Source organism: Ophidiomyces ophidiicola (genome assembly GCF_022830035.1).
Source record: "Ophidiomyces ophidiicola strain CBS 122913 chromosome Unknown scaffold_29, whole genome shotgun sequence".
Classification (NCBI taxonomy): domain Eukaryota; kingdom Fungi; phylum Ascomycota; class Eurotiomycetes; order Onygenales; family Onygenaceae; genus Ophidiomyces; species Ophidiomyces ophidiicola.
Window position 1 is genome coordinate 216,293 of NW_026054669.1, and position 27,438 is coordinate 243,730.

General features: G+C 50.6%; 7 protein-coding genes across 7 annotated transcripts; 5 read left to right on the plus strand and 2 right to left on the minus strand.

The window, feature by feature from the left end:
• Positions 1-5,637: 5,637 nt before the first annotated feature.
• BUD5 (Ras guanine nucleotide exchange factor bud5) lies at positions 5,638-9,366 on the plus strand (the record flags this gene model as incomplete). Its single annotated transcript, XM_049254621.1, has 2 exons — positions 5,638-6,180; positions 6,235-9,366. The coding sequence occupies 2 exons, from the start codon at positions 5,638-5,640 to the stop codon at positions 9,364-9,366; spliced, it is 3,675 nt and encodes a 1,224-aa protein (XP_049106446.1).
• A 1,882-nt stretch (positions 9,367-11,248) lies between these two features.
• LOZ57_005593 (uncharacterized protein) lies at positions 11,249-13,053 on the plus strand (the record flags this gene model as incomplete). The annotated part of the gene is made up of 3 exons (XM_049254622.1): positions 11,249-11,394; positions 11,458-12,062; positions 12,113-13,053. 3 exons carry the CDS (start codon positions 11,249-11,251, stop codon positions 13,051-13,053), a joined length of 1,692 nt encoding a protein of 563 aa, XP_049106447.1.
• A 490-nt stretch (positions 13,054-13,543) lies between these two features.
• LOZ57_005594 (uncharacterized protein) lies at positions 13,544-14,980 on the plus strand (the record flags this gene model as incomplete). Its single annotated transcript, XM_049254623.1, has 4 exons — positions 13,544-13,852; positions 13,907-14,125; positions 14,188-14,788; positions 14,853-14,980. 4 exons carry the CDS (start codon positions 13,544-13,546, stop codon positions 14,978-14,980), a joined length of 1,257 nt encoding a protein of 418 aa, XP_049106448.1.
• Positions 14,981-16,888: 1,908 nt separating this feature from the next.
• Positions 16,889-17,896, minus strand: STS1 (Tethering factor for nuclear proteasome sts1; the record flags this gene model as incomplete). Its single annotated transcript, XM_049254624.1, has 2 exons — positions 16,889-17,739; positions 17,818-17,896. The coding sequence occupies 2 exons, from the start codon at positions 17,894-17,896 to the stop codon at positions 16,889-16,891; spliced, it is 930 nt and encodes a 309-aa protein (XP_049106449.1).
• A 533-nt stretch (positions 17,897-18,429) lies between these two features.
• Positions 18,430-21,925, minus strand: MTR4 (ATP-dependent RNA helicase mtr4; the record flags this gene model as incomplete). The annotated part of the gene is made up of 6 exons (XM_049254625.1): positions 18,430-18,610; positions 18,669-19,234; positions 19,294-19,889; positions 19,940-21,001; positions 21,059-21,149; positions 21,203-21,925. The coding sequence occupies 6 exons, from the start codon at positions 21,923-21,925 to the stop codon at positions 18,430-18,432; spliced, it is 3,219 nt and encodes a 1,072-aa protein (XP_049106450.1).
• Positions 21,926-22,268: 343 nt separating this feature from the next.
• LOZ57_005597 (uncharacterized protein) lies at positions 22,269-22,626 on the plus strand (the record flags this gene model as incomplete). The annotated part of the gene is made up of 3 exons (XM_049254626.1): positions 22,269-22,446; positions 22,501-22,533; positions 22,601-22,626. The coding sequence occupies 3 exons, from the start codon at positions 22,269-22,271 to the stop codon at positions 22,624-22,626; spliced, it is 237 nt and encodes a 78-aa protein (XP_049106451.1).
• Positions 22,627-23,001: 375 nt separating this feature from the next.
• Positions 23,002-27,410, plus strand: ELP1 (putative elongator complex protein 1; the record flags this gene model as incomplete). Its single annotated transcript, XM_049254627.1, has 9 exons — positions 23,002-24,133; positions 24,183-24,275; positions 24,326-24,879; positions 24,932-25,085; positions 25,138-25,480; positions 25,536-25,810; positions 25,870-26,003; positions 26,074-26,374; positions 26,422-27,410. The coding sequence occupies 9 exons, from the start codon at positions 23,002-23,004 to the stop codon at positions 27,408-27,410; spliced, it is 3,975 nt and encodes a 1,324-aa protein (XP_049106452.1).
• Positions 27,411-27,438: the final 28 nt, after the last annotated feature.

Here is a 27,438-nt window from a genome sequence, read left to right on the forward strand (position 1 = left end):
ATAGACGCTATGGCCGCACCGGCCGAGCGGGCCCCCGTTGTCGCCCGTTTGACGCATCGTCATTTCACCCGCCCGTCCTCCCCCTTGTGCGTCCGGCGCCGGTGTTGTTATGTGTTTCGCGGATATTTCCGAAGTCTTGCCCTGCTTGGTCTCTCGCCATCTAGAATCCCCTCCCCCGAAGCCAGCGCAGATGGTGTTGACGATAGGTTTGCAGATCTATATATACAAGCGCCCCTCCCCAGTGCTGTGCTTCGACGGGACGGAATCCTACGGAATCTACCGAAAAAACGGGTCGTAGGATGAATAGGGTCCTGAAACGAAACTGACAAGCCGGCTTGGGCTGGAAGGATGAAATAATTCACCGCCTGTCTGAGACATCCCGACATGAACAGGAAAGGAAGCGCTGATCGGATAAAAGTAATCATCATCATCATCATCGTCGCCGCAGCTCGATGCCCGCGTGGAAAGGCCCCAGCCAGCCTGGCCATGGCCAAACGGCCGATGTTCGCGTGGCCGACAAGATCGCTGACTGACTAGGTAACTAACTCGACAAGGGCTGCTCCCTCCGTGATGTCCATCGCCCAGCGACGATGTTTCATAGCACATGCTACCGGTTTTCAGATGTCAAAAAAAAAAAAAAAACCAACTGATCGTCGCAATCCAACCACCGTCACCACAGGGACATGGCCGAACAGCGGAACAAACACGAACAGGCGCACTGAAGGGCGTTTTTTCTTCTCCTTCTCGAACCGCCTTCTCTCACAGGCAAAGCCCTGCTCGGCGTAATCTACGCATCTTCCCTGGTGGGTTCGTTCGCCACCAGGCACGATCATACTCCGTACTCTGGAACACACAATCAGAATAATATTACATCGGGACGGGATAATAGCCCGAAGCAATCTCCCATTCCCCCTAGGCCCGGGCCTTTCCTTGCGGTGGTAGCAGTAAGTAGGTCTAATAATCATCGCAGAACTCACGCCCGCCCCTACACTCCCACCGTACGATGCTACGGAGCAACGGAAGGCCGGGGAACACACGGGCTGTCGGCGGGTCACACAGAGCATCGACTCGACAGGTCTGCCGACTCATTTTTCATTTTGAATCATTTTAATTGCACTCACGCTCCCCCTCGCGCAGCGAGGTCTAGACCTGGCTGAAGCTGAACCCGAAAAATGTCCGCCCTACGCATGCACGGCCGTGCGCGCGAGAAAGAGAGAGAGAGAGAGAGAAAAAATTTAATGGATTGATTCGCACGTGTTGGGGGAGGGGGAGTCCAGGCAAATGCACCAAGCAGGGATCCCGCTGCAAGACAACCCTCGCCGCCGGGCGGGAACCCTGGAGGTGATCTTGTGATCGCGGCAAGGTTAGCTAGCTGCGTAGCTAACCGCCAGAGGTTAACGGTCACTCAGCCAACAGTAACAACAAGAACGCGAGCGGCATCGTCATTATCATTATCGGCCCTAACAGGGCCCCCCGCTAACCCTGTCTCTGAGCGCCGGTTTCTTTCCAATTTCAAACCCCAACACAGATGCTTGTTCCAAGACCCCGGCGGGGGGAGTGAGCGGCTCTCGAGCAACACATGGAAGTCGAAATGCGCGCGATGTGATGTAATAAAATTTTGTTTTTTAGACAAGCCTGTTTTGCTTATTTTTTTTTTTTTTTTTTGGCTTGTCAAGGATCCATCGTAGGGCGAGAATCGTGATGCCAATCCAAATGCTTGCACAAACATACTTCGCACTTTGTGTATGTTTGCCCTCAGGAGGTTTTTCTAGGCGATCCAACGAGCGACCCTGGAAAGCGTGTGTTTTAAACCGGGCACTTTTCGGTTGTTCTTTTGACAGACGGTTTGCCCTGTCCCAGTTGGACGGCGCAGCGCCATCGGGATGAAAGTCTAAGGTCGTGAAACCCTGAGTTACCAATCGTCGAAAAAGGGGCCACAACCGACCCAAACAGAAGAAAAGGGGGGGAGAGTTGTCAGGGCCAAGACGGACAAAGCGTCCGTGTGCTGGCATTGGAGGAACTTTGGCTCTTGGTGCAAAGCATAACCCTATCGCGACAAGAGCGCGCTCAAGTGGTAAAGCAAGAAACGGGAGAGTTTATCGGGGAGTTTGCCAGACTGGTTACTGCATTCTTCTAGTCTTCTTCCTTGTGTGTGCTCGCCTGTCAATCGGTAGCGAAAAAATTTGGCAGAATTTCATCTATGACTCCCTATCTTGCGGCTGTTTTTCCCATTTGGAGTCTTGTCCGGATCGACCGGGCATTGGCAGTGGCATATCTGCCCGCTTCAGGCGCGGTGAAACCGGTCTCTCTGGCTGGTTGTGTATCGGAACGCCGCATCGGGGGGGAGATCGTGAGGCCAAAAGAAGCGGCCCTTTCATTTCGCTGCGCATAAAGGAAGAGAGGAATATGTCTAGTTATGTGCAATCTTACCTCGCACGAATGATGTATCAATACCGGCGCGCTGTTAAGGTGCTGTGTCAATGCCGAATATGCATCCCCCTGAGATGCCCCCATGAAACGAAAGAGCCTCACGTCACAAAGCCATTATTGATACTTGATTCACTGAATCTGTTATTATCGTGTCTTGCCCGCACCGCCGGGTGTCCGGGCGAAGTCAAAACCGCCAAAAGACCTAGCGGGCGAAATGAACGAAGGGTAAAAAGCTGTCCGCTCGCTGTCTGAGCCCAAAGCTTGTCTGGGGCTGCCGGGTCGCTCATTGGAGGAAGACTCCCTCCCTCGGGCTCCCCTCCTTCCCCCCACCGGTTCATCTGGCGCAGTCCCTGTATCAAAATCTCCTGGGCTGGTTACGGGAAATCATAATCGATAACATAATGACCGGCTACGGAAGTCTTTTCAGCCCTCCGGCAACACACACACGCACACCGTGAGAGCTCAGCTCAGCTCGCTTGCGAGGATTGGCCACGACCCGGGTACCGCGTTGGCGGAAACTAAATAGCTCTAATGCTCTAGTGTTAACAAAGCGGCTGTTGCTGCTGCTGGTGCAGCTGCTTCCCACGCTATCTCGTTCGGGCTTTAGGCGAGTTCAAATACGGGGGAGAGTCGTGAAAAGTGGAGGCCGCTTCGGGGCTTTTACGATCGTGGGCGCATGCTTGATGTTGCCCCGGCCCCATTTTTCTTCCTCTTTGCTCCAATGGTGGTTTATCGTGCTTCTTCTTTTCGAGAAGCAGAGATACAACCCACCGAGCGGAAAATTAACATTTGGGCTTACCAGCCAAAACTGCAAAACAGTCTCCGCGAGGCGAACAACACAAGCCAGACCCGGGAGATCGTGTGGGTTCTGCTAGCTGGAGCTTTCTAGACGGCGCGCCAACTAACCAGCTGGTCCCGTGGATAAGGTGTCTCTGGCCGTGAAGTTGGCAGAAGGGGATACCAGTCCAACAGCTGGTCAGCAGAGCCGGCTGGCGTTCTGTCAGTGCTGCGCTTCCAGAAAACAAGAAAAAAAAAGGGCTGTATGGGGGATACCCGCGATCAGCGCGGATGGGCGTCTGGTGATCGGCTGGTGATGCATGCACGAAGAAGCTCCGTGTCGCTTTTCAGTTCGACCAGTAGGCATCGTCCAGCCGGCGGGATAGAGTTGCTACAGCGGACATGTTGCCAATCCACTGCATCCTGCACGCACACTACATATAGTCATACATTCGGTGTACACACCCACACGCACACACACACACACTGGGGCCTGTCGCGAAAGGGAAGGTGACAGACAGAACTACCCGGCGGGAGGTGCTCTTTCGAGCTCGCCAGGCCCCGGGTTAACCGAGGGGATGGTTTTGCTTCGACGGGCAAAGGGTTTAAGTAGCCACCGTTGAACTCTGTTGCGAGAGTTAGGGCAAATGAACGCAAGAGCGACGAGGGAGAGATTGCGAGCCCGGGCGGCGAAGTGGGTTCAGGTCTCAAAACGCCATCGTGCCGATCAACAGCTGGTGGGCGCGGAGCAGCCGTGGATGCGACTGGAGTGCCGCCGCTGCTGCTACGTCGCGGCGAGGGCTTGGGGAGAGAGAGAAAGAGAGGGTGAGAGAGGGCGTGAAGTTGGATGGATGATGCGGTGGGCGGTGATGGCTCAGGTCGCGAGGGCGCGGGAGGTGACTGGTTCGGCAGCGCTAAGCTCAGGCAAGGTTTGGCGGCAGCCGGGATGGTGGCCAGAGCGTGCAGAGAGAAGAAGTTCGTAGGCTGTACTCCGTAGAGAGAGAGAGCGCGCGTAGAAGACAGAGAGAGGCGGCGAGATGGAGAGAGAGAGAGAGAGAGATGGAGATGCCGTAATAGGTAACCCCGACTCCATCCCATCCTCGCTATCCTCCTCCTGTTCGCTCCACTACCATCACCACCACCACACCACCATCACCGCCCGCCAACTCGCCCGAGTGCATCCCTGTGACGACACGGACGGCAGCCGGAAAGTGGGGGGGTGGCGCCATCCAAGACGACGCGCGGAGTTTCCCTGCAGCCTCGATTCGTGCTGTCTGCGCACCGCACGGCCGCTGACTCCGCGACGCAGGCACAGCAGACAAGCCGACGGGACAAGAGCACAAGCGAGGGCCAGAAGGAACTGCCGCAGTCAGAATTAATATGAATCACCGTCGCTGTCACGATCCCTCTGGTGGGCCCGAATAACCTAACCCAAGTCATAATAATAATAATAATAAGATGAACGCCCGTGATGTGACGGTCCAGAAACCTTGCCCGTCGGAACGCACGCTATCACGTACCGTTGGAACTCTGTCGCCTGCCCGGCCCCCCCTGGCTCTGGCTTTGCTTTGCTTTGGCTTTTGCTTTTTGCCTGTCAACGGTCTCCAGTCCGGCACACGATGATGCGCCCCCCCTTCGCTCGCTCTCGTCTTTTGCCTTCCGCGCCGCCCTGCTCTAGCTCGCCCGTCTGCTCCACTGCCCTGCCCGTCGTTCTGGGAGAGAACAGTCTGCCAATCTCTTGCTTTCTCTCTTCTTCTTTCTCTCTCACCTCCCTACTCTTTCTCTCCTCCATTACTACCCCTACTACTGTGTTTTGTTGACCCGTGGCCGGCATATCCCTTCCTTCTCCTCTGGCAAGCCGGTGCTGTGCCGTTGCTCATCCTCGTCTGTTTGCTCACCACCCCCCGGGACGCATCATACCCATTTGCTGTCCACAAACCCGAGGAGTATCCCCTGCTGCTTACTATCAGTCCAATATCCCGCCGAAGCACGCTTCATTGGTGCCGGCTCTGCGAGCTGCTTTGCTGTTCTGCTGCATACATACACTCTATACCTACCGGAGCTGAGGATTCTTTTCCTATTTTTTTTTTTGAACGGCCATCTATACGTCGAGCGCGGGAGCTGCAAGACGCCTCATCTCTCTGGAATTCCTGCTTGTGTGACGTGGTTGCTGTGGTATGTGCTGGCGGCTGTCCTCGACGACTGTTCTATATCCGTTGGTGGGTAACCATGGCCTTCAGAACATGCTAACCAGACCGGTCTATAGTCTTCTACTTGCAATCGCAATAGCCGCTCTAGACGGCATCCATCTGTCGGTCCCTACTGCAAAAATTTGACGCGATTGATCATGTTAGCATTCTGACCCGGTATACTACACGAGCTATTGAGAAGGGAACTCACTCCCCTGCTGCACGCGTAACACAATTCACTATGGAAGACCGACCTGAGTATATCGCGCCTCTGAACTTCTCGCAGGTCAAAAACCATTCTGCTCACCGAAATGGATCATTCTCCTCCCGTGCCGCTTCCAACCAGCGTTTAATCTCCGCTCTGAAAACGCAATTAAGAATGACTCCGCCGCTGACGCCCCACAGTTCCCGAGAGGAAATGGTGGACCGTCAAAATCAGGACAGAACCCCCTTTCCGAACTATCTCCGCGCCTTCTATCCCTTCCGTCCCGGCGCACCTCTGTCTTCCGCCACCGTGACGCTGCCGTTGGATCAAGGTGATTTGGTGCTGGTACATTCTGTGCATACTAACGGCTGGGCTGATGGCACCCTCTTGGACACCGGGTCGCGAGGTTGGCTGCCGACGAATTACTGCGAGGCCTATGACCAACAGTTGATGCGGCCCTTGCTCAAGGCCCTGATGGATTTCTGGGATGTCATTCGCGCGGGATCATGTGCCACACTGCACCGCTTCGGCAACCAGGACTATATGCGAGGCATCATTGCCGGGGTTCGCTTCCTTTTAGTATGTATACATTCTTTCAATATTTTGCCAAACGAAAAAATCTAACGAGACTAGGAACAATCTGAGTGTTTAAAAAGAGAAGATGACTTGGTTCTGAGGCTGGTTGGCCTGCGCAGGAATCGGAAAGCTCTGCTCTCCGATCTATCGTCGCTGGCGAAAATGGCGAAGAATCTGCGCGATATCGCCAATGGCGCGCCGCTCGACGACCCTCTTGATGCCGTGTTTGATCAGATGCTCTTTAAGGCATTCAGAATCGTTACACGTGGTGTGCGTTTTCTGGACGTGTGGAACGAGGAGGTTGGCCTATCAAGAATAATCTCAGAGATTAGTCCCGGCGACTCCCTGTCTCGCATGTACGATGAACCACTGACACCCCCCGTCGATGGCTCCTTCAACCTATCAAGCAGCACCTGGGGCTCGACCCAAGCCAGCACGCCGGCATCCTCCGTCAGCGGCGCCTCGCGCATCGGGAGCCGGACCCGAAGTAATATATCGCTGAGTTCGCGTGCAACCTCCCAGCTCTCCTACCATGACACTGCCAGCCGAGTCAGACACTCCGGTATCCAGAAGCGTGCCTCTGTCTCTCACAGGATGTCCTACACGGGGAATTCCTCCATTGCCCAGAATCCGAACTTGGCCAGCGAGCGCCTGACAGCCGCCATCGACGACTTTTTGGGCCTGCTCGGGGTTTTCCTCGGAAACCACCTGCAGTCTCGATCCTCAACGGAACTTATCATGACGACGCGCCAAGCTGTGCAGTCGTGCCGCGTGCTCCTATGCGTCGTCGAGGCGGTCTGGGAACACGACTTCCATCGATCAGATGTCCTGGAGAAGTCTAAGGATGCCATGTACGAGCGGATCGAAGCTCTTGTCCATGCCGCTAGAGATACCTTTCAGCCTGCACACGACGGTGACGACGAGACGATATTCATGCCGAACGAAGGGAAACGCTTAGTCGACGCCGCCACTTTCTGCGTACGTGGAGCTGGCGATTGCGTTGCCAAAGCCCGACAAGTCTTGGAACAAGCAGGGGATTTTGAAATTAATGAAATTGGCCTGGGCATCTCGATGTCCGACTCTGGGAAGCCCGGTACACCGCCTCCTCCGGGCTTCGGAGATGCTTTGCCTCAGAACATGCCCAGAATCGATGGCTCCCCGAGTCAGGAATCGGTTGTGCCTACGAAATCTCGTGACGCCAGACTGCCTCCTCCACTACAGATTCCCGGGTGCTCTCTGTCGACGATATCCTTGACGCCTTCGCTGACTACTGATGGCGGCACGACGCCTTCCTCCAGCTATGTCGCTCCAACTATTCACACTCCAACTTCTACCCTTGACGAGCCCTTTAGCTCGGTTCTCTCCACTTACTCTGACCCGAACGACTCTCTCCTCACACACGTTGAATCGAAAAATCACCATGAACTCGCTATCTACAGACACCCCAGAATCCAAGAGGAGCTGGAGACTCAGGAAGAACCAGCTCGCGGCCTTGAGAGCGCGCAGAGCGAGCGGACCTGCGTCGATAGTACCGTGGATTCTGAATCGGTGACTGTCGCTGACGACTTGACTCTTCCATCCACGCCGATCGGCACTGGCCTCGCCCCACCCCCTCCTTTGAAGGATGATGTCGTTTGTGCAGATACCAGCTGCGGAGACGAAGGCGAAGAAAGCGAGGAGTGCATCCTTGAGAAGACGTACGCACATGAACTCAAATTCAAGGATGGTCAAGTCATTGGCGGCAGCCTCAGGGCGCTCATCGAGAAACTTACCGCCCATGAGTCGACCCCCGATGTGCTATTTGTCTCGACTTTCTACCTGACCTTCCGACACTTCGCTTCTCCGCTTGAGTTTGCTGAGGCGCTGATCGATCGATATGATTACATCGGCGACAACCCTAGCGCTGGCGGGGCGGTTCGATTACGTGTTTCGAATATCTTTAAAGGATGGCTGGAAGCCCATTGGCGCCACGATTGTGATGACATCGCCCTTCCGTGTATCTTGAGCTTTGCGCGCAACCGGCTCATGGCCACTCTGCCTACTGCTGGAAAACGGCTCGTTGAGCTCGTCGAGAAGGTGTCGGATCTTCATGGACCGCTTGTTCCCAGACTGGTGTCTTCGATAGGCAAGACGAACACCGCGATGGCGCAATATGTTAATCCCGATCAGCCCTTGCCAGCGCCGATTATTTCGAAGAGTCAGTTGAATCTGCTGAAGCAGTGGAGAAATGGAGGGCAGAACTTGACGATTTTGGATTTCGACCCCATGGAACTGGCTCGGCAGATTACGTTAAAAGAATCGAGGATATTCTGCTCGATTTTGCCTGAAGAGCTGTTGGGCACTGAATGGATGAAGAAGACCGGCTCTTTGGCTGTCAATGTTCGCGCTATGTCCACGCTATCCACCGACCTTGCCAATCTTGTTGCAGATACCGTGTTGCAATTAGAAGAGCCCAAGAAGCGGGCTGCTGTTATCAAACAGTGGGTCAAGATTGCGACCAAGTGCTTGGAACTCAATAATTATGACAGTCTGATGGCTATCATCTGCTCGCTCAACTCGTCTACGATCGCGCGGCTCAAGCGCACCTGGGAACTCCTCTCACAGAAAACTAAGAACACGCTCGAGACCCTTCGCGAAATTGTCGATGTCTCTCGCAACTATGCCGTCCTCCGTCACCGCATCCAGAACCACGTCCCGCCCTGCCTACCCTTCGTCGGTACCTACCTAACCGACCTCACCTTCGTCGACCACGGCAACCAGGACACCCGTACCCTCGCAGTGCCCGGCGGTGCGTCCATCGAGGTCATCAATTTTGACAAGCATATGAAGACTGCGCGGATCATCAGCGAGCTGCAGCGTTTCCAGATTCCCTACCGATTGACGGAGGTGCCTGAGCTGCAGACGTGGATCCAGGACCAGCTGGTGCGCGTGCGATCAGCAGCAGGCGAAAAGGGGGTCCGAGATTATTACCGGCGATCGCTGATTTTGGAGCCGCGCGAGCGATCGACGCAGCGCAACTCACCGGGCGACGCGGCGGCGATGAATAATCGTCAGCCGCAGCAGCATCACAATAATCACCACCATGGCGGGAACAATGCCTTCTCGTTGTTTTCGCGCGACAATTCCAAGGACAAGTTTGATTTCCTGGCTTGGACTCAGAGCTCGAAGATTAAGGCTGTTGTGAGCTGATGAAATTCTTACGATCTACACTTCCCCCTTTCCTTTTCCGCTTCTCTTACCTAAACCCATCCTTTTCTCCCGCTCCATGCCCGCCGTCTCCACTAACGACGCACGGTCGAATTGTTTTTTTATTTGCCGCTCGAATATACCCCCTCCAAACTCGTTGTGCCTCTATGCCTTTTGTTCAAACCTGTGTGCTTCATGCATGACGATTTTATGACCTTTGATGTACCTGTCTTTCTATTCACTTGTGGTTTATATTTGACACTATTATTTTTTTTTCGGTCCTTTTCTCTTCTTTTGTGGATATTGCTCTGTACTCTACTTGGCCTTTTTTGCATATACTATTTGTCTTGTTTACCTTGGGGGTTGTGGGCTCGGGATGGTTCCTGGAACGTTAAAAAAAACTTGGGAGGGGGGTAAAAAAGGGAGGCTTTCTTACATACTGCTACTTCGTATTAGTTTCTTGCAAGTGTGATCCTTCGGCGCCACTACTCGTTTTTTATCACTATACTTTGCATGGCACAGGTTGGGAATATCCGGAGCACAGATGGATTTTTGCGTCTTCTTGGCCCCACGGTGTGTTTGGCTTTTATTCTTTTTTAATCCGATTCGCGAGTCTTGTTATTATGGCGAATACTTTTTCTTGGATCTGATTATCGGATCCTCCTCCTTTTGAACATCCTCCTATTGAGCGTGTATACAGACTAGGAATATGAATCCAAACTGAATTGATATGAGCCAGATCTACCTGTCCAGTCCCTTTCCCCTGCACATCTACCGATTTGCCCGCCATATGCAGCAGCGGCGTAACAAAGCATGCAGTGTGATCCGGCGCTTAGGCCGTTTTGATAGCTTTCCACCGGGGTAGCAAGCATCCTTCCCGTCGTTACTCCAATGGGGCCAGCTCGGAAACCAAGGACCATCCAGCCCGACAGTGCATTGCAGGTCTAGACTTGACTCAAACATACTACCCCAGATGGAAACATGGCAAGCAAACTATCAGTTCGCTTAATAGGTATGTAAACCCAACTCCTAATAGCGTAGTAAAAGCATTGGCGGCGGCGAATTCGACCAGGAGGTCCGAAAAAGAATCAATGGCTTTTCCCGAGACGGGGCAAGAAACAACGGTCCCCGTCGACTATCATTATTCGAGTCCTTCTCCATTCAGAAATGATTACCTTTGTTCGATCTTACAGCCCACCGTGTCCTTAAGACGCCTATGTATTATTAATTCGCGGACGAAACCGACCGTTCAAAGCTCCACTTAAACGAAAGAAGGCAATTCTTCCGTACTGATCCAGGCATTCCTCTCTCTCTCTCCCTTGCCCAAGCGCAATCACCCACGCACCTACCTTGTTGCTATTATTATCATTATTATTATTATTATAGCGGCACATCCCCAACCCCGCATCAGCAGCCCCCAAAGAACGCTGCATGACGTCTGGCCAGATCTCTTAGCGATTTCGCTTCGACTCCGTCCGGCCCCCCCACAGCGAGCGCAGGGTGCGTACGATTGTGCGGTGTTTGGGGCACTGATCGGGCAGGATTCCACCAGGAAGAATTGTACATAATGGGTGAGCCCACAGAGGGGCCAGCGGTTTGTTCGATGGAGACAGTTCTTGCGAGTAGATGACAGCTTGGCTGGACTGATGGAGCCGTGAAGGATCGAGCGGGACACCCAACGTCGCTTTGTTGGTTAGCTTGTTGACTAGGAAGTCGACGGTGGTTGGGCTTCGCGGCGGCATTTGGTTGCCGGCGGCACGGGAGGCTCCGTCGGCAACGGGACGCTGGACGGGCCTTTGTTTTTCCGGCTGCTGGAGTCACGACTACAACCTCCAGCCAGTTCGAGCAACGCCACTCCCGATGTCCACTTCGCCCACTTTGTATCATGTTAGCACGGGGTAGTCGGCTGCTCCATTGCGGTACTACATTTGTTAAACAGAAGTCTCCATGCTGCTGCGTTAGGTATTTTAGTGCCGCGGTAGAACAAAGAGATCCAGACGATCTATTCAACTACACCTCCGGACGCTGGCTGTGAGTGACTTTGATTCTTTGATTTCTCTCGTTTGCGCAATGTTTGACGGTTTGGTCGTGAAGCTATAATGAAGAGCTTCGGCTTGCTGAGCGTCGCCTGCCTTTCAATGTTGAGCAATTGAAGCGCGTTGCCGCGGAGGCCATTGGGCACAAAGAGCAAGATGTCTTTGGGATAAAAAAATTTGCTGAGGGTGGCTTCAATCGTATTTTTGAAATTTCCATGCATGATGGGCTGCAGGTGCTTGCTCGCTTACCATACCCTTTTACACTTCCAAAGAAATATGCCACAGCCAGTGAAGTTGCTACAATGGACTTTGTGCGGCAGCACAATGTCCCAGCTCCCAAAGTTTTTGCATACTCTGCCACAAACAAGAATGACGTCGGCGTGGAGTATATCATAATGGAAAAGATGCAAGGTCTGCAGGCGGGCGATGTCTGGTACACCATGACTGACGACCAGCGAATCAAACTGATTCGTGAACTTGTGACCTTGGAAGCACGGCTGTTTTCAATTCCTCTCCCGGCGAGCGGAAGTCTCTTTTATGCAAAAGATCTAGATCCCAGAATGAAGCGAACTGAGATTGGGGATGGCTTTTGCGTTGGCCCCGATGTGCAGGATCGTGCGTGGCTGGATGAACGATCAGGGCTCCAGATTAATCGCGGCTCATGTATGGGCTGTCTTATTCTCTTGTTCGGACTGAGACTGATGTGTTGATAGGCGAGACCTCCGAAGAAATTCTTTGCGCCGGCGCAGAGAGAGAACTCCTATGGGCAGAGAAATATGCCAAACCTAGATATCCCCTTGAGCCTATGTATAGAGAGTCCTATAATTATGAAAAGGTCTCACCTGCAGAGCATATTGAGAACCTTAAGAACTATCTGAAGATTGCTAAGCATCTTGCACCATCACAAGAGAGCTATCTCAACCGCCATACCCTGCGGCATCCTGATCCTCAGCCTAATAATATCTTGATCTCTGAATCCTTTACCATAAATGGCTTGATAGACTGGCAGCATTGCTTGATTCTCCCTCTTTTTCTGCAGGTAAAGCCTGCTAAGCACTTCCAAAATTATGGAGACGAAGAATCTGAAAAGTGTATTAAACCTGAACTCCAAAAAGACTTTGACCAGCTGAATTCCAATGAACAGGATGTTGCTATGGAGCTATATCGCCGACGTCATACACATTATCACTATATGTCCATATCAGAGGAGCTAAATAAGGATAATGTTAGAATATGCACGCATCCAATGATAGTGTTGAAGCAGAAACTTTTTGAACACTCCTCAACCCCTTGGGAGGGAACTAATGTCACTCTGAAAATAGATCTGATGACAGCAAGGCAAATGTGGCCATTCCTTCTAAGGGAGTCTGAACTTGCAACCTTTGGATCTTCATGTCCTTTGAATTACGAACAAGCAGAAATCGACAAGTATCTCAAACTACATGAAGAGCAAGAAGAGTCTGACAGGCACATGAAGGAAATACAAATGGGCTTTGGCATGGCTGAAAATGGGTGGGTGCCCCTGGATATGTATGAGGATGCAAAGGAAAGGTGCAAGACCTTGAAATCAGTATTGTTGGCTGCTGTAGAGCCAGGGGAGAGGGCTATGGTTGAGAAGCATTGGCCTTTCGATAACAGGGACGAGGATGAATAACTGTTGAACACTAGTAAAAACCAAAGGATCGATATCTTTTGGTCGATTAGCAAGCACGATCTGATCCAAATAACTAAATCTCCATTCACACAAAGATATCAACCCATTTTGGCCCCGCCTATAGGACGTTGACTATACTTGGAATCGTTTGTTCTTTTTTTTTTGTAGTCGCCGCAGCGCTTTGTCGTTCTGGTAGCACCAACGAGGCCGCCTTATGGCAGTCTGACGGCCCTTTGTGAAACAGCCCCCAACATGTTCAGACCCATGCAGCCGCCCGACGTGACTCGGGCCGTCGAGCCGCGCGCGAATCAGCAACGCTATATTGCCGCGCGCGAAAGATGACTGTGCAACAGCAAGTTCACCGTCAAGAATGATTTATTTAGTTTTTTCCGGGCGCTATTTTCTCTGGCTCCCGGAAAAAATCCTATTTGTGATGTCTTGGATGCATGTTTGACTGACTTGGCCGCTGAATCCTTGCCTTGCAAGCAAGATGTTGAGCAATGATGGCATTCTCGGAGAACCCAAGCACTGTCACGGAGCTTCAATCGCAGCTGCAATCAAACGCCGAAGACCTCTGCTTGCTGTCACTGCGCTGGCGCTGGTGAATGTTCTGGTGTTTATGAATATTCTCTATCAGAAAAGTGCAGCTTCTGGGTTCAATCATGCTAGTATTTCGAGACCAACTTCTCCTTTACCACCGACTGAGCCGGAGCTTGTGAAGCCTGAGAACTTGACAATTTCTGGAATTGTTTTCTTTGGACGAAAGGACAGGGTCGAGTCCATGCACTGCTACCTGGAGGTGTGTACATCCCCTTTTTAAATATCCTGAGTCATATATTGATAATGTCATTAGAGAAACCTTGTTGATAATGGCGGATGGCTGGATGAGGTTCTTTGGGTCGTCAATACCGAAAACAAAGGGGATCTTGTGTATTTAGATACATTGCTATCCCGTGCACCTCGACGCTACAAGAAGTTAGATCTTGGGAAAAGGGTGAGAGGCCCTGAATTTAGACAGATCTGGAAGCACTTGTATCGAGGGAAATTATACATCAAAATTGATGACGATGTTGTGAGTAAGTGTTCTGTCCTGCTGCTTATTCTCCATATTGATATCTGAAAAACCTTTTGTAGGTTTGGCTGGCCGACGACGCAATTCCGCGAATAGTAAACCACAAAGTGCACAATCCAGATGACTTTGCTGTATCTGCAAATATCATAAATAATCCCCCTTTATCGTTTATACATTATCATCTTGGCGCCTTGCACCCTTATTTCCCTGAGCTGGACGAGGACGGCAATGCAACGCAAAAGATTAGCCCAAACAAAGCCTGGCGGCCGTCAGCTCATCCTCACTGGGAGGGTCCAGAGGCCTTTGAATGGTCGTTGGATACCGCTCCGCCAGCTAGAGGCCACCGCTGGCTCCGCGTGAAGGACGACACAGCCATCTCGCGCACACCGGTATCAAACCTTAAGTATGAAGTATGGGGGCATACATACTTAAGCTGGGCCATCGCCGCACAGCAGCACTACTCGTTTCTTGAAAATCTAGAAACAGGGAATTTGCATTTATACAATCTCGGTCGTCCATGGAATATGGACAACGAGCGAATTCGGATCAATGTGCTTGCTGTTATGGCGGACGATATATTGGATAGTGATATTGATAGCTGGCCGGCGGAGAGGAGTGATGAGGAGATGGTTGTCATGGTGTTGCCGAAAATGTACTCAAGACGTAAGTATAGGCTTGCATATCGATGCTTGGGTCCCGACTTCGAAAAGATTAACCATATTCATAGCGGTCAATGTCATCGGCTCTGCACTTGCAGTACATTTTAATTTTCAGCATCAACCCGGCGTTGCATATACCGATTTATTATCCCGATATCGAATGCTGGCTCTTGAGCGTGCTTGTCTCCCAGGGTGATTGTATGCCTCCCATCGGACCCATTCTCAAATATTCACGATGTGGCTTGAAAGCAGCGTCCCATGATAATCAGAATCAGCCCCAAGAGCTTTGATTGAAGGCGCTGGGCTATGTAGCATATATGCGTGATATGAGTTTGGACCGGTCCAAAATATGTATAGTGGTCGACGTGACATATCAACATCGCCTGCACCATATTGTCATAGCCCCGCACAATTCGCACTCGCACCCAATCAAATGGGTAAATGTGGTGGATGGAGCTCTGGGCTGATGTTAAGCAACCAGCGCCCAACAAGCAAGGCTGCAGATAACGGTCAAGTCCCAAAAATAGCATATGGAGATTAATACACTGAAGTACTGAAAAAAGCTTTAAGGGGCGTGATTCTTAGTCTGAATATTACGTGCATACACCGTACATATGCATTCCTCTATGCGATTTGTGGCCTATAAATCTTCTCCTTTATTGTGCACGTATGTGGCGGAGCTTCCCTTAGTAGCTTGCTTGGCTAGGAAGATTAATTGCCCCTTTTATAGGAGGATGCTATACTCCGTACTCCGTACTTGCCTGCTGACAACTCTCATTCCGTCCACCTGATCGTGCTGAAGAAGCAGTATCAAATCCTTTTAGATCCTTTACTACCTCGTCGTCATCCGATCGATCTCCTCTTGCTTTTACCCATGTGCTCCCTTTCCCACCCAAACAAGCCTTCTCGTCTACGCCGTCTCGGCATGCCGAGAAGCCACAGCTTTTAAGTTCGCCGAAGCTTGTTAGGTCGCCGGCAAGCCGATCCAGCCAGCCTTGGGTGGTGACGTGGTGTGTTCCACAGGAATCGTATTACTATTATTTTTTTTTTTTTACCGTCAAACAAACCAGCCCCGAAAGCTCCGGAGGAAAGAAAGCTGTAGCCGGAGGTGCGATGGCAATGTTAGATGTCGTTTCCGTTGGGCATGATTAGGCTGGTGTGGCTCAGACCAAACGAAGTTTGATTCTTCACCGCTACTTCCAAGACGCCTTTTCCAACTTTCTTTAGGCGGGGTATTGCTGCAATAATAATCATCTGTTCGTATCATCCGCTGAGGGGCTATGCCACATGGTACTGGGTAATCTAAACCCGGTCATCTGGAAACTTGTACAGTTCGTGGCATGTGGCGTTGAAAAGCGAGGGAAGATAGGTACAAGCAAAGTATTGCATTTCGGTTCAAAGGGGTAGTATGTATTGGGAAGTACGATTGTGAAAGTCCGCCTTCATCTGGGGACTCCTGAGCAAGAGATCCGGGGGAGGGGGGGGGGGGGGGGGGGGGGGGGGGGGGGGGGGGGGGGGGGGGGGGGGGGGGGGGGGGGGGGGGGGAGGGGGGGGGGGGGGGGGGGGGGGGGAGGGGGGGGGGGGGGGGGGGGGGGGGGGGGAAACAATGAAACCTATGAAAAGTAAGAGAACATGTATACATAGCCAGTTGTAAACGGCTTTCTGCCTCCAACTAAAAAAAGGAAAAACCGAAAGTAGTAAAAAAAAAATGATGCAATGTCGCAGTTGAGAATCTTAATAAAAAGTGTTACGAAAATACAAAATAAGAGGAGCAAAATGCAGAGAATGAAGTAGAAAATTGGGGAAGACAAGGGACTTGAAAAGGAAAGACACCAACGCCTAACACATATTCAGCCATGCCAGTGAGGAATAGCAGCAACTAAAAGGAAAGGAATAAAATGAGTGCAAAGGCTATAAACTCCAACCACAAACCCTTGTTCTATTGGTTTTCGAATAGGCATCGTTATCGTCTCGAATGATCGGTCAAAAAAGTGGCTCTTAACGCAATAAATGATGTTGACGGTCTCACTAAAGAAATCGCGGCACTGTTCTGAGCATCGGATAAAATGAAGGAGGGTGTCGTGAAGCGGAAACGAAAGTAGCACTACCATGGGCCGACCTTGAGCGGTAGGCCGGTGCCATATGTCCCGGAGAGTAGTTGCTGGCGGACGGACGCAGTGTCAGAGTGGGAATAGCCAGGAGGGCCGGTCATCCAGCCCAGGCTGGCACTCAGTTCATTCAGTGCATCTTGAAGCTTGCCCCCAGAGGTTTGGTTATGCTTGCTGAGCTTCTGACTCCATTCCTCGCACTGAAGCTGTATGCCACCGCCACGCTTGCTGGCCTCACGGATAACCAGAGCCCATGCTTTTCCTATCTCTTCGTACGCCGCTTCTTTCTCGAGGTTGTAGTGCGGCGTGTCCCATCGGGGAAGATGGTGAATGATTTCAGTCGCTCCGTCAAGGTAGCCAAGCGAAGTGGAGGCGTGGGTCTCATTAGGGGGGAGGAAGTTGGGCGTAAAGTCGTTCAGGGCGTCTAGCAAGCTCGTCACATGAGGTCGGACACGGTTGTAGGAGTAATCGGAGGAAGGGCTGCCACCAAGAGGAAAGGAAGATTGAAGGGTAGACTGATAGTTGCTCAGGACTTCTAGGGCGGAATTCACATTCGGTCGGGGGGCCGTCTGAATAACCTCTTGCCCTAGTTCCGGGTGGCGATCGCACAACGATCTCAGCACCGACCGAAGGGCATGGCTATCCAGAGTCTCCAGCAGACGGCCCAGAGACAGCGGCCGGCCTGAGACGTTGGGTCTAGCTCGTTTTATCTGGCGAGCGGCAAGCGGCCTGGAAGCCAGGGCTGGCGAAGCTGTGGGCGAGGCGGACATTCGGGTGTCATGATCGCTCAAGCCATGGTCATCGTCTGCTTTGCGTTTGCGGCTTCCGCTTGGGTTCATTGGGGGAGCTACAGAAGAGGAATCTCAGTCAGAACAAGGGCTGAGTCGGATTGTTGCCGCCAGGGGCAGCAGCAGCAGCATCTTACCGAGGCGAGAGGGAGAGTTGAGTCTGGCGTGCTGGTAAAAGTGCGGCGGAACAGGTGGGTAGGCCACCACGCTGTTCATGATGCCGACAGAACAGACAGGTAGTAGCAGCAGGGAGCAGACGGCGAGCCCGTGGCTTGGAAAGGGAGCGGATGAGGTTGCGGCTGTGATTGTGATTGTGGTTGTGGTTGTGGTTGTGGTGTTTCAGGGCGTCGGAAGGCGCTGCGAAGAAACATTTCACGCCGGTCAGGCCGCGGGTGGGCGAACTAGTCGTGACCGTACGTTACGCGCCATACAGCGGTGGTTGCGCTGGGCAACTGCGCAGCGGTACGGCCCAATACGCGGCCACCTCCCGTTCTTCTTTGAGCTGCACGCAACATCCAGCGCACAGTCCGCGCCGTTGTCTATCAAAACAGCTGCTTTGTTGCGCTGGCCGATGCGAACTATCGCTGTCTACTTGCAAAACGCCCTGCCGGAAGCTGCCGGCCGTCAAACCCAGACGCCCATGCCCTGTACCCACTTTTAAGCCCGCCAAAACAGCACATACACGAGATACACAGATTAATCCAAAGTAACATCTCAATATCATCCATCGGCAGCGATGCAGCCCCTTCTCACAGGTATAGCGACTGAGCAGCGACAAGATCCCGTTTCACCAGCGAGAGCGACGACTCAAACTTCGTCTCCAGCTCGGTGCTCCCCATCACCTTCGACGCCTGCGCCATCTGCCGCATGCACTCCTCGAGGCGACGGAACGTCCTTATCAAGCTACCTTCGTAGACGTCGGTCATTTTACTAAACCGCCGATGTTAGGCCATCAATGTCCAGGTAGGATCGGCTGACTTGAACTTACCAGATTTCGGCGAAAGTGCCTCCTTTCGCCCATTCGAAAATGACCGCCATCAACTCCCACCGGAAACTCTGGACGTATTCCTCTTCGTTCAGTGCGAGCTTGGATTCCTGAGCGACCTTAGCGATCACTCGGGCCTGGGCTTGGATGTCACGCAACGGCTTCGCAAGGTCCTCGTTGGTAATTGCCGGGGTCTCCTTCGACCGCTCTTCGAACACGAAAACACTCAATACTGCCGCGCACTGCTCCGGCGTAAGATTGTTGAAGAACCCGTTGAACAGCAACTCGCTCAACATAAGCTCGTCGCCGCTGCTGATCTCGCAGGCAACGCGGGCCTTTAACTGCACCACCTCGGCTTCGTTGATGAACTGGAAGCGTCGCAGAACACGTTTTCGGCATTTCAGTTCGTCCAGCTGGATGATCGACATCGCCTCGGCAATTTTGCGCTTTGTCTCTTTGATCTTGTTGTTAAGTTCCACCTTCTCGGCGTATTGGTCGTACAACTCTCGAAGCCGAGGTGAGTTGTGCAATGGATTTGCTAACAAACGCGCTTCAACTACTTCGATTTTCTACAGCGAACAACTCGTTAGAACAGTTCAGCAAAGGTAAGTAATTCATGACAGCATACCCTCATAGTCCGCTTAAACGAGTCATCCTCGATCTTCATGTCATGGATTGGATCCAGCACTGCGATGCCATCAGGGAACCGCCGCTGTACTTCAGCGAGCGAGTTCTTGGTATATTTTTTCCCCTCTGCCGTGACCAAGTCTTTTGGTGCTTTCATTCGCAACGCTGAAAAAGCATGTATGCAATTAAGTACCACAGGTACTGCAGCAATGGTCGACCCTTCGCCATCTTTGGGTGGGTAAACACCGGGGGGCAGCGACTTGTCAATTTTGGAGGATACGGTGGATTTTTCTGAGACTTCCAGGCAGACGTCCACTATGATACTCTCCGCAGGCGAAAATTCCTCTTCCATATTCTTAGGCGCTTTACGCAGCTGGAAGTTTAGAACTACCCCCCATCCAAAATCGTGGTTTTCATATTTGACGTGAACAAGACGGCCTGGCTCAAGATATCGTTGGCAGTAGGTTGGATGGCACATCGTATTGCGCATTTCTTTGTTATATGTATCTAATAGTTGTCGTGATTCGTAGTATTCTCGAATTGATCCTTCATCGGGAATGTTCATGGCTCCTCGTCGAGCTTCCAGCTCCTCAAGTTCTAACATTGTTAGCAGAAAAAATAGTGACAGAAAAAATGTGGAAACGCACCTCTTTCTAACGTTCCAACATTGGATGTACTTTGAAATTGCGCAAAACACCGCTCCAACATGAACTCTGGCGATATGCCCTCAACTCGGAGTAGGTTGAGGATCATATTATACCCTAAATAGAACGCTGAATTAAGCTTGTCTTGTTCACCTCGAACAATGTCCTTCACAACAGAAGGCTCCATCTCCTCAGTAACCATCATGATGACAATACCCCTGTCATCTAGACCTCTACGACCTGCACGCCCGGACATCTGCACGAATTCTGAAGGCGTTAGCCATCGTTGACTCGTCCCGTCGAATTTTCGCACACTTGTAAAAACAACCGTCTTAGCCGGCATATTCAAACCAATAGAGAATGTCTCAGTAGCAAACAAGACTTTGATAAGACCTTCTTGGAATAAAATCTCAATGGTTTCCTTAAGAATTGGTAGTAATCCAGAGTGATGCACACCAATTCCTCTCCGGAGAAGTGGAAGGATATTTGTGACCTGTTCCAACTTCTTATCTTCATCGGAAAGCATCTCGATGGCGCTATTGAAAACTTTTGATACCATATCCTTTTCCGAGTTGTCGTTAAAGGCTAGATTTTTGAGAGCGAGCGCATGGTTCTCGCACTCGCGTTTGCTGAAACTGAAGACGATGACCGGATTGAAACTTTTTACCATAATCATCCTTATGATTTTGAAGACATCTGAGGGGCCCTTTTCACCGCCTTTATTAGTTTTCTTATTTTTTCCTTTTCCTCTTCCACGGGCATTGATATCAGCCGGGTCGTCTCCTTTTTTGTCCGCAATTGCACTCATTGCTTTCTGAAAGTTTTCTTCCCTGAATGTCCCCTTCTCATCAACAACAAGATGCATTCCTTCTCCACCAGCTGGAAAAAGGTAATTTTGAAGAGGAGTAGGCCGGAAATCGGTATACACAACATGGCAAGGTTGATTATGAGTCTTGGTGATCCATTCTGCAAATTGCATGGCATTGGGTATCGTAGCAGAAAGAAAAACGTAGCGAACTTTGTCGGGTAAAAGAATGATACTTTCTTCCCAGACAACACCACGAACTAGAAACAGGGTCAGCATATCCTAAATGAAAACAAGAGAGCCTGCATTCGCCGTACTCTTGTCGCGCATGTAATGGATCTCGTCAAATACAACCCAAGCAACCTCGCGCATTATTTCGGAGCCCCGATATAACATGGATCGCAAAATCTTTTATACGATCAGCAACGGCTACAGTAACGTTACGTCATTAGGGGATTTACCTCTGTGGTCATAACCAGACACGTTGCCGTGGGGTTTATTGTCACATCACCTGTCATCAAGCCCACATCACCAAACTCAGCAGCAAATTCCCGATACTTCTGATTACTCAGAGCTTTGATTGGACTTGTGTAAATGACCCTCTGGTTGTTCTTCAAGCAATGAGCAATAGCATATTCTGCAACCACCGTTTTCCCAGCGCTAGTATGGGCAGATACGAGGACACTCTCGCCTCGCTCAATCGATGCAATAGAGACTTGTTGGAAAGGGTCAAGGGTAAATGGCCAGGTCCTCGCCGGCGTCTCGGGTGGTTTGTGCTCGGATATAGGAACGTAAGGATAATTTGGTGGTAAAGCAACTTGATGTCGAACTTGGTGGGAGAGGACAACAGCAGCTCCCTCCTGCGTAGCTTGCAATCCTGCTGAAGCTGCAATTTCACGAGATTGCTCTGTTTCGAAAGTATCGGCAACAACTGGCTCAGGTTCGACTCGTAATCGCTTAGCCTCTGGCTGTTCAGCTGGTGTTTCTGGGAGAGCGCCGTTTCCATTTTGCTTCGGAATTGAATCTGCATCCGCATCCACCTCCGTCATAAGTGTGTCTTGTTTAACATCGCCATTTGCCTGCCTCTTCTTGCTCTTATCCTTCTTCGGTCGAGCTCTCACTGGCTGGTTCGTTGGGGGAGCAGAGCCTGGGGTCTGCTCGAAGACGTCGAAAAGCTCATCCATAATGCAGGATCGCTACCGTAATCCGCAAAAACCCTAGGCTTCGATAGCCAAACAACGGCCGTGCTGCCCAGTTGCTTCCTTTGCGTATGGAAATAATTTCGACCTGCAAAAGGACGGGCCGGAGAAACTTTTCCGGGCATGCCAAGCCAGTCATTGTGTCACGTGAATGATTAGTTATCACGTTACCCGGCCCGTCAAAATCACGCCGGATTGACGATTCGGCTTGATCTCGTTCCTCGTTGCCCTCCGAACAACACACCCATTCCAGCCTACATCCACTCCAATCGCAGAGGTACGTATATAAGTCATACGCGAGAATGGCTACGATTCCTGACAGATCCAGATGTTCGCTCGATCCGCCATCCGGGCCAACCCGGCCACCTCGCTCGTGACCCGCCGTGGCTTCCACGCTACCCGCGCTCAACTTGCCAGCCCATTCCACTACCCTGAAGGACCACGAAGCAGCATCCCGTTCAACCCTCTCACAAAACACTTCTTCTGGAGATACTGGACCTTCATGGGTATGTCAATGGGAAGGGGAAGCAGTACAGGACTATGACTGACCCGTACCTTAGGCCTAGGATTCTTCTTGCCGTTTGGAATTGCTGGTATGCTATGTTCTACTGTTATTTGCTGGGTAGCAACATTGTTGCTAACTTCTCTTGTGTGCTATAGTCTGGCAAATCAAGAAAGCGAAATAAATGGCCCTTGCGTATATTTCTTGGGTGAAACGCTGGGTGTGGGATTGGAATGCTACTTCAGGGTTGTAGAGCAGCATGTACAAATTTTCAATTTAAGAAAACCATATGAATATCTGTATTTTTAAGCGATTTCCATCTCATTCTGTGCATACGTTCGTTATTTATTGTCGACTGTAGGCATCCCACACTCAACACTGTAAACAGGAATGAGATCATTGGTCGGAGATCTGTCACCCAAAAAAAAAGTTTCTTGATAACCACCATCCGTCCCAGGACACGCTGTGGTGCGCAACCTGTGCTCAACCCCAAAGAGCTGTTACTGCCTAGAATGTCTGAATAACATTCTAACGAATTTCTTGAAAAGCTCAAAATACCATGCGCAACCTAAGGAACATCCGCTTTGCGGAGCTGCCGCTGCCTGAGGGGTTACCTTTGACTGCGACCGCATGGGATCCAGCCACAGATTCCATACTGTGCGCCTTTGGCCCAACTGAGGCTAGTGCAGTCATCGAACTGAGGCGAAAAGAGGAGGATGCGGATATTAGCTCAAGCGCAGAGCTCCCACTTATCGCCTCTTGGGATGCGCCATGCCCGCTCCCAGAGCTAAAATGTGATCGCATACTGTCAATGCAATTTTTTGCCGATACCCTGACTACATGCTTGGTCCTTGAAGGGGGCGATATTATTGTTGTACGTGAGGAGCCACAGCCCGGTGAAGATAAAATTGAAATGATTGGATCAATAGACGTTGGGATCACAGCTGCCTCTTGGGCGCCTGATGAAGAGCTATTGGTGATAGCCACTAGATCCAACACATTACTTTACATGACCCGGGATTTTGAGAACATTGCGACCGTTGAATTCTCTAACGATGATCTTAAACTCTCGAAACACGTCTCCGTCGGCTGGGGGAAGAAAGAAACCCAGTTCCAAGGCAAAAGGGCCAAAGCATTACGAGATCCAACAATGCCGGAGCACGTTGATGAGGGGAAGCTCAGCGATTTTGACGATGGGAGTACCTGCATCAGCTGGAGAGGAGACGGCGCTTTTTTGGCTGTGAACAGCATTGAATCTGGATCCCGGCGTGTCATACGTGTATATTCCAGGGAGGGTGCTCTGGACAGTGTTAGTGAGCCGGTCGATGGTCTCGAAGGTAAAATAAGCTGGAGACCCTCTGGAAATCTTATTGCCGGGATCCAGCGTCTCGAAAGCCGCGTTGATGTTGTATTTTTCGAACGCAATGGTCTACGACATGGGCAATTTACACTTCGATTAAACGATGATGATAGAAGGACCTGGGCTTCATCTATTAACCTAGCTTGGAACCTCGATTCTACCGTGCTGGCGGTCCAATTCAAGGATAGAATACAACTCTGGACTATGGGCAACTACCACTATTACCTTAAGCAGGAAATTCCAATTTCTTCAAAACTTGGTGGCGCAGAATTTATACGATCATTCCGTTGGCACCACGAGAAGGCAATCCGTTTTGTGGCAGGATCTATAAGTTTGTTGAACCTCCCCTGACCTTTTCAGTTAGTTCTAACCTGTAATAGAATCTATAATAGACGCGGATTATGTCTTCGATGTTGCGCGGGGCTCTAGTATGCAGCCGGTTGATTTTGGCTCTGTAGCAGTGATTGACGGAAGTATGTACCTTTTTTCTGTAGTTTTGTGTGCCTGCCTGACGATTATACAGAGACATTGAAACTTTCCCCTCTGAAGGTTGCAGCAATTCCTCCTCCAATGGCACTCTATGAGGTGGCCTTGGACTACAATGCGGTAGATGTCGCATTTAGCAATTCAGGAACAAAAATTGCAGTATTAGCAAATGAAGGGTTTGCTCTGATTTCATGGAAACTGGGGTCTGTCCCGCCTCCAGAGCCGCAGTTGGATCGATTCTATGCCTTTTCGCAGACCTCAAAGCGGCCAAGGCGGATCGCAATTGTAGGTGAAACCGATGTGTACGTGCTAATGCAAGACGATATATCCCTAGATATGATAAAACTGCTTGATATCGATACGCAAAACGAAAAAATTGCTTTTGCAAGTGCAGAGTCGGACCGTCTTTCCTCAATCTTCACTGACTTAGAGCAAAATACAATATGGATATCTAAAACCTCCGGAGGTCAAAAGGCTACCTCGTATTCTTACATATCTCGAGATGGAGATAGTACCTCGCCAACGCCGTGGTATGATAGCCCTTCCCAAGCAGCAACCTGGGCCAGTGCACTTGTTCTACCGGGGAAAGGGGTAAGTATTTTCTCTATCCTAGTACCTGGCCTTGCACTCTAACATATTGCAGCATATACTTTTCTCCCTTTCAAGGACTGGCTCTCTTTACGCGGACAAACGGCTCCTAGTCCAAAATTGTACATCGTTTTTGATCACACCAGCTCATCTCATATTTACCACTACTCAGCATTTGCTAAAATTTGTTCACATCACGAATGTCGACAGTTCGTGAATCCCATTCAACTAAATTGAGTTGAAACTAACAGATGTTTCCAGGCCTCGAAATCCCAGGTGATACCCCTGAAGCAGACGAGCGGTGCAGAAGTATCGAGCGAGGTGCTCGATTAATCGCTGCGGTTCCCTCTACCTTTGCTCTTACTATGCAAATGCCCCGTGGAAATATCGAGACAATATATCCTCGAGCACTAGTACTCGCCGGAATTCGAAAGTATATTGAGAGCAAACGATACAGGTCGGCATATCTTGCTTGCCGAAGCCACATAGTAGACATGAATATCCTTCATGACTTCATGCCAGAACAATTTATGGCCAGCATCCAGCTATTTATTGACCAAATTAAAAGAATAGATTTCATTGACGAATTTCTCTCTCGTCTCAGGTACGCCTCTAGAATCATTGTCATTCGGTTTTCTCTACTAATTCGCCTAATTTAGAGACGAGGATGTATCGGAGACACTTTACAAAGATACACTGAAAATTGCACACACCGAAGCACAAAACTCCTCCACAACGGGGGTTGGAATGACTGTAATTCCACCGGCCGTCTCTGAGCCCAGCAAACGAAACAAGGTCAATCAAATCTGTGATGCCTTTTTATCAGTGCTTGTCAATCGGATCGAGACGAATCTCCAAAATCTTATCACTGCCCATGTCTGTAAATCTCCGCCTGATCTGGACGCCGGGCTTCAACTGGTGGCAAAATTGCGAGGTGTGTAATTCTCCGTATATCAGCATACAACAGTTCTTATGTTAATATTTATATGATAGAGCAAAGTGCAGAGCAAGCAGAAGAGGCCATTGAACACATGTGCTTCCTTACGGATGCAAACAGACTTTTCAATAATGCCCTGGGTTTATATGACCTTGAGCTTACTCTCTTAGTCGCTCAACAAGCGCAAAGGGTACGAATTGAACATAGCATCATTTTATATGTGTACATGAATATGGACTCCAGGCTAACAGGCCCCTCAGGACCCTAGAGAATACCTCCCTTTCCTTCAAAAATTGCAAGGAATGACTGAGCTCAGACGTCGATACGAAATAGATAATCATCTAGGCCGCAATGTGAAAGCTCTAAAAAGTCTGCATGCCCTGCATGAATACGATGAGCTTAAGCTATACACTATTAAACACGTCTTGTACCGTGAAGCGTTGGAGTTGTACAAGTATCAACCAGAACTTCTACGCGACATGACCCAGCTGTATGCTGACTATCTACACGACCAATCAAAATATAAAGAAGCGGCCATAGGCAAGTCTTTCAAATATTCCAGTATTGCGCCAGGAATACTAATTCTGCTATAGCCTATGAATCACTAGGCCAATTCGAGACCGCCTACGAAACGTACAAGATTGCAAATATGTGGCAAGAATGTCTCTACTGTGCAAGTCTCGTCCCATTAGCAGACGCCCAAATGACAGAGCTATCCCAATCCCTAGTCTCCGCTCTTACCGAAATTAAAGATTATATTTCCGCAGCTCACATATACAATGACCACCTAAAAGATATTCCCGCCGCCGCGCGCTTGCTTTGCCGCGGTTCGAAATTTGGGGATGCTTGCCGCATCCTCGCATTGAATGGCCACCAATCACTCGTAATAGACATTGTTGACAGCTCGCTAGGCGAGAGTATGGGCAACATGATCGAACTGCTTGCAGACTGCAGGACTCAATTACTTTCACAGGTGCCTCGTATCAGAGAGCTGCGCATCCGCCGCGCCACAGACCCGTTGGCATTTTTTGGCGGAGAACCGGCTGGTGGAGCGGAAGGTGGTGATATACTGGATAATATCTCCATTGCACCCACCGACGCAAGCACGATGGCGGGCCGCAGCATGTTCACTAGGTACACTGGCTCAACATCTGTTTCAAAGAGAACCAGCAAAAATCGACGCCGCGAGGAACGAAAACGTGCGCGTGGCAAAAAGGGAACAGTCTACGAAGAGGAATATCTAGTAAATAGCGTCTATAGGTTGATGGAAAGGATCAATGGCGCTGTTGAGGAAGTGGAAGTCTTGGTGCAGGCTATGCTGAGACGGGGTATGCGGGAGAGAGCTGCTGTTGTTGAAAAGAACCTTGACGAGGTGATAACCATGTGCAAGGACTGCATGGATGAAGTGTTTGAGATCAAGCCTCAAGTCGCTCCTGGATCAGAGGGTGCAGAGCCTGGAGAACAAGCAGAGGAAACCTTCCAAAGGATCACTACTGGTGCCGAGGGTGTCTTCTGGGATAGCTTGGAGGCAAGCTCTAAGCCGAAAGAACCACCCATACTGAAAGAGTTCAAAAAATTAGCGCTTCTAAGTGGTTGATTACGAGCCGATTGGATGCGAATTGATG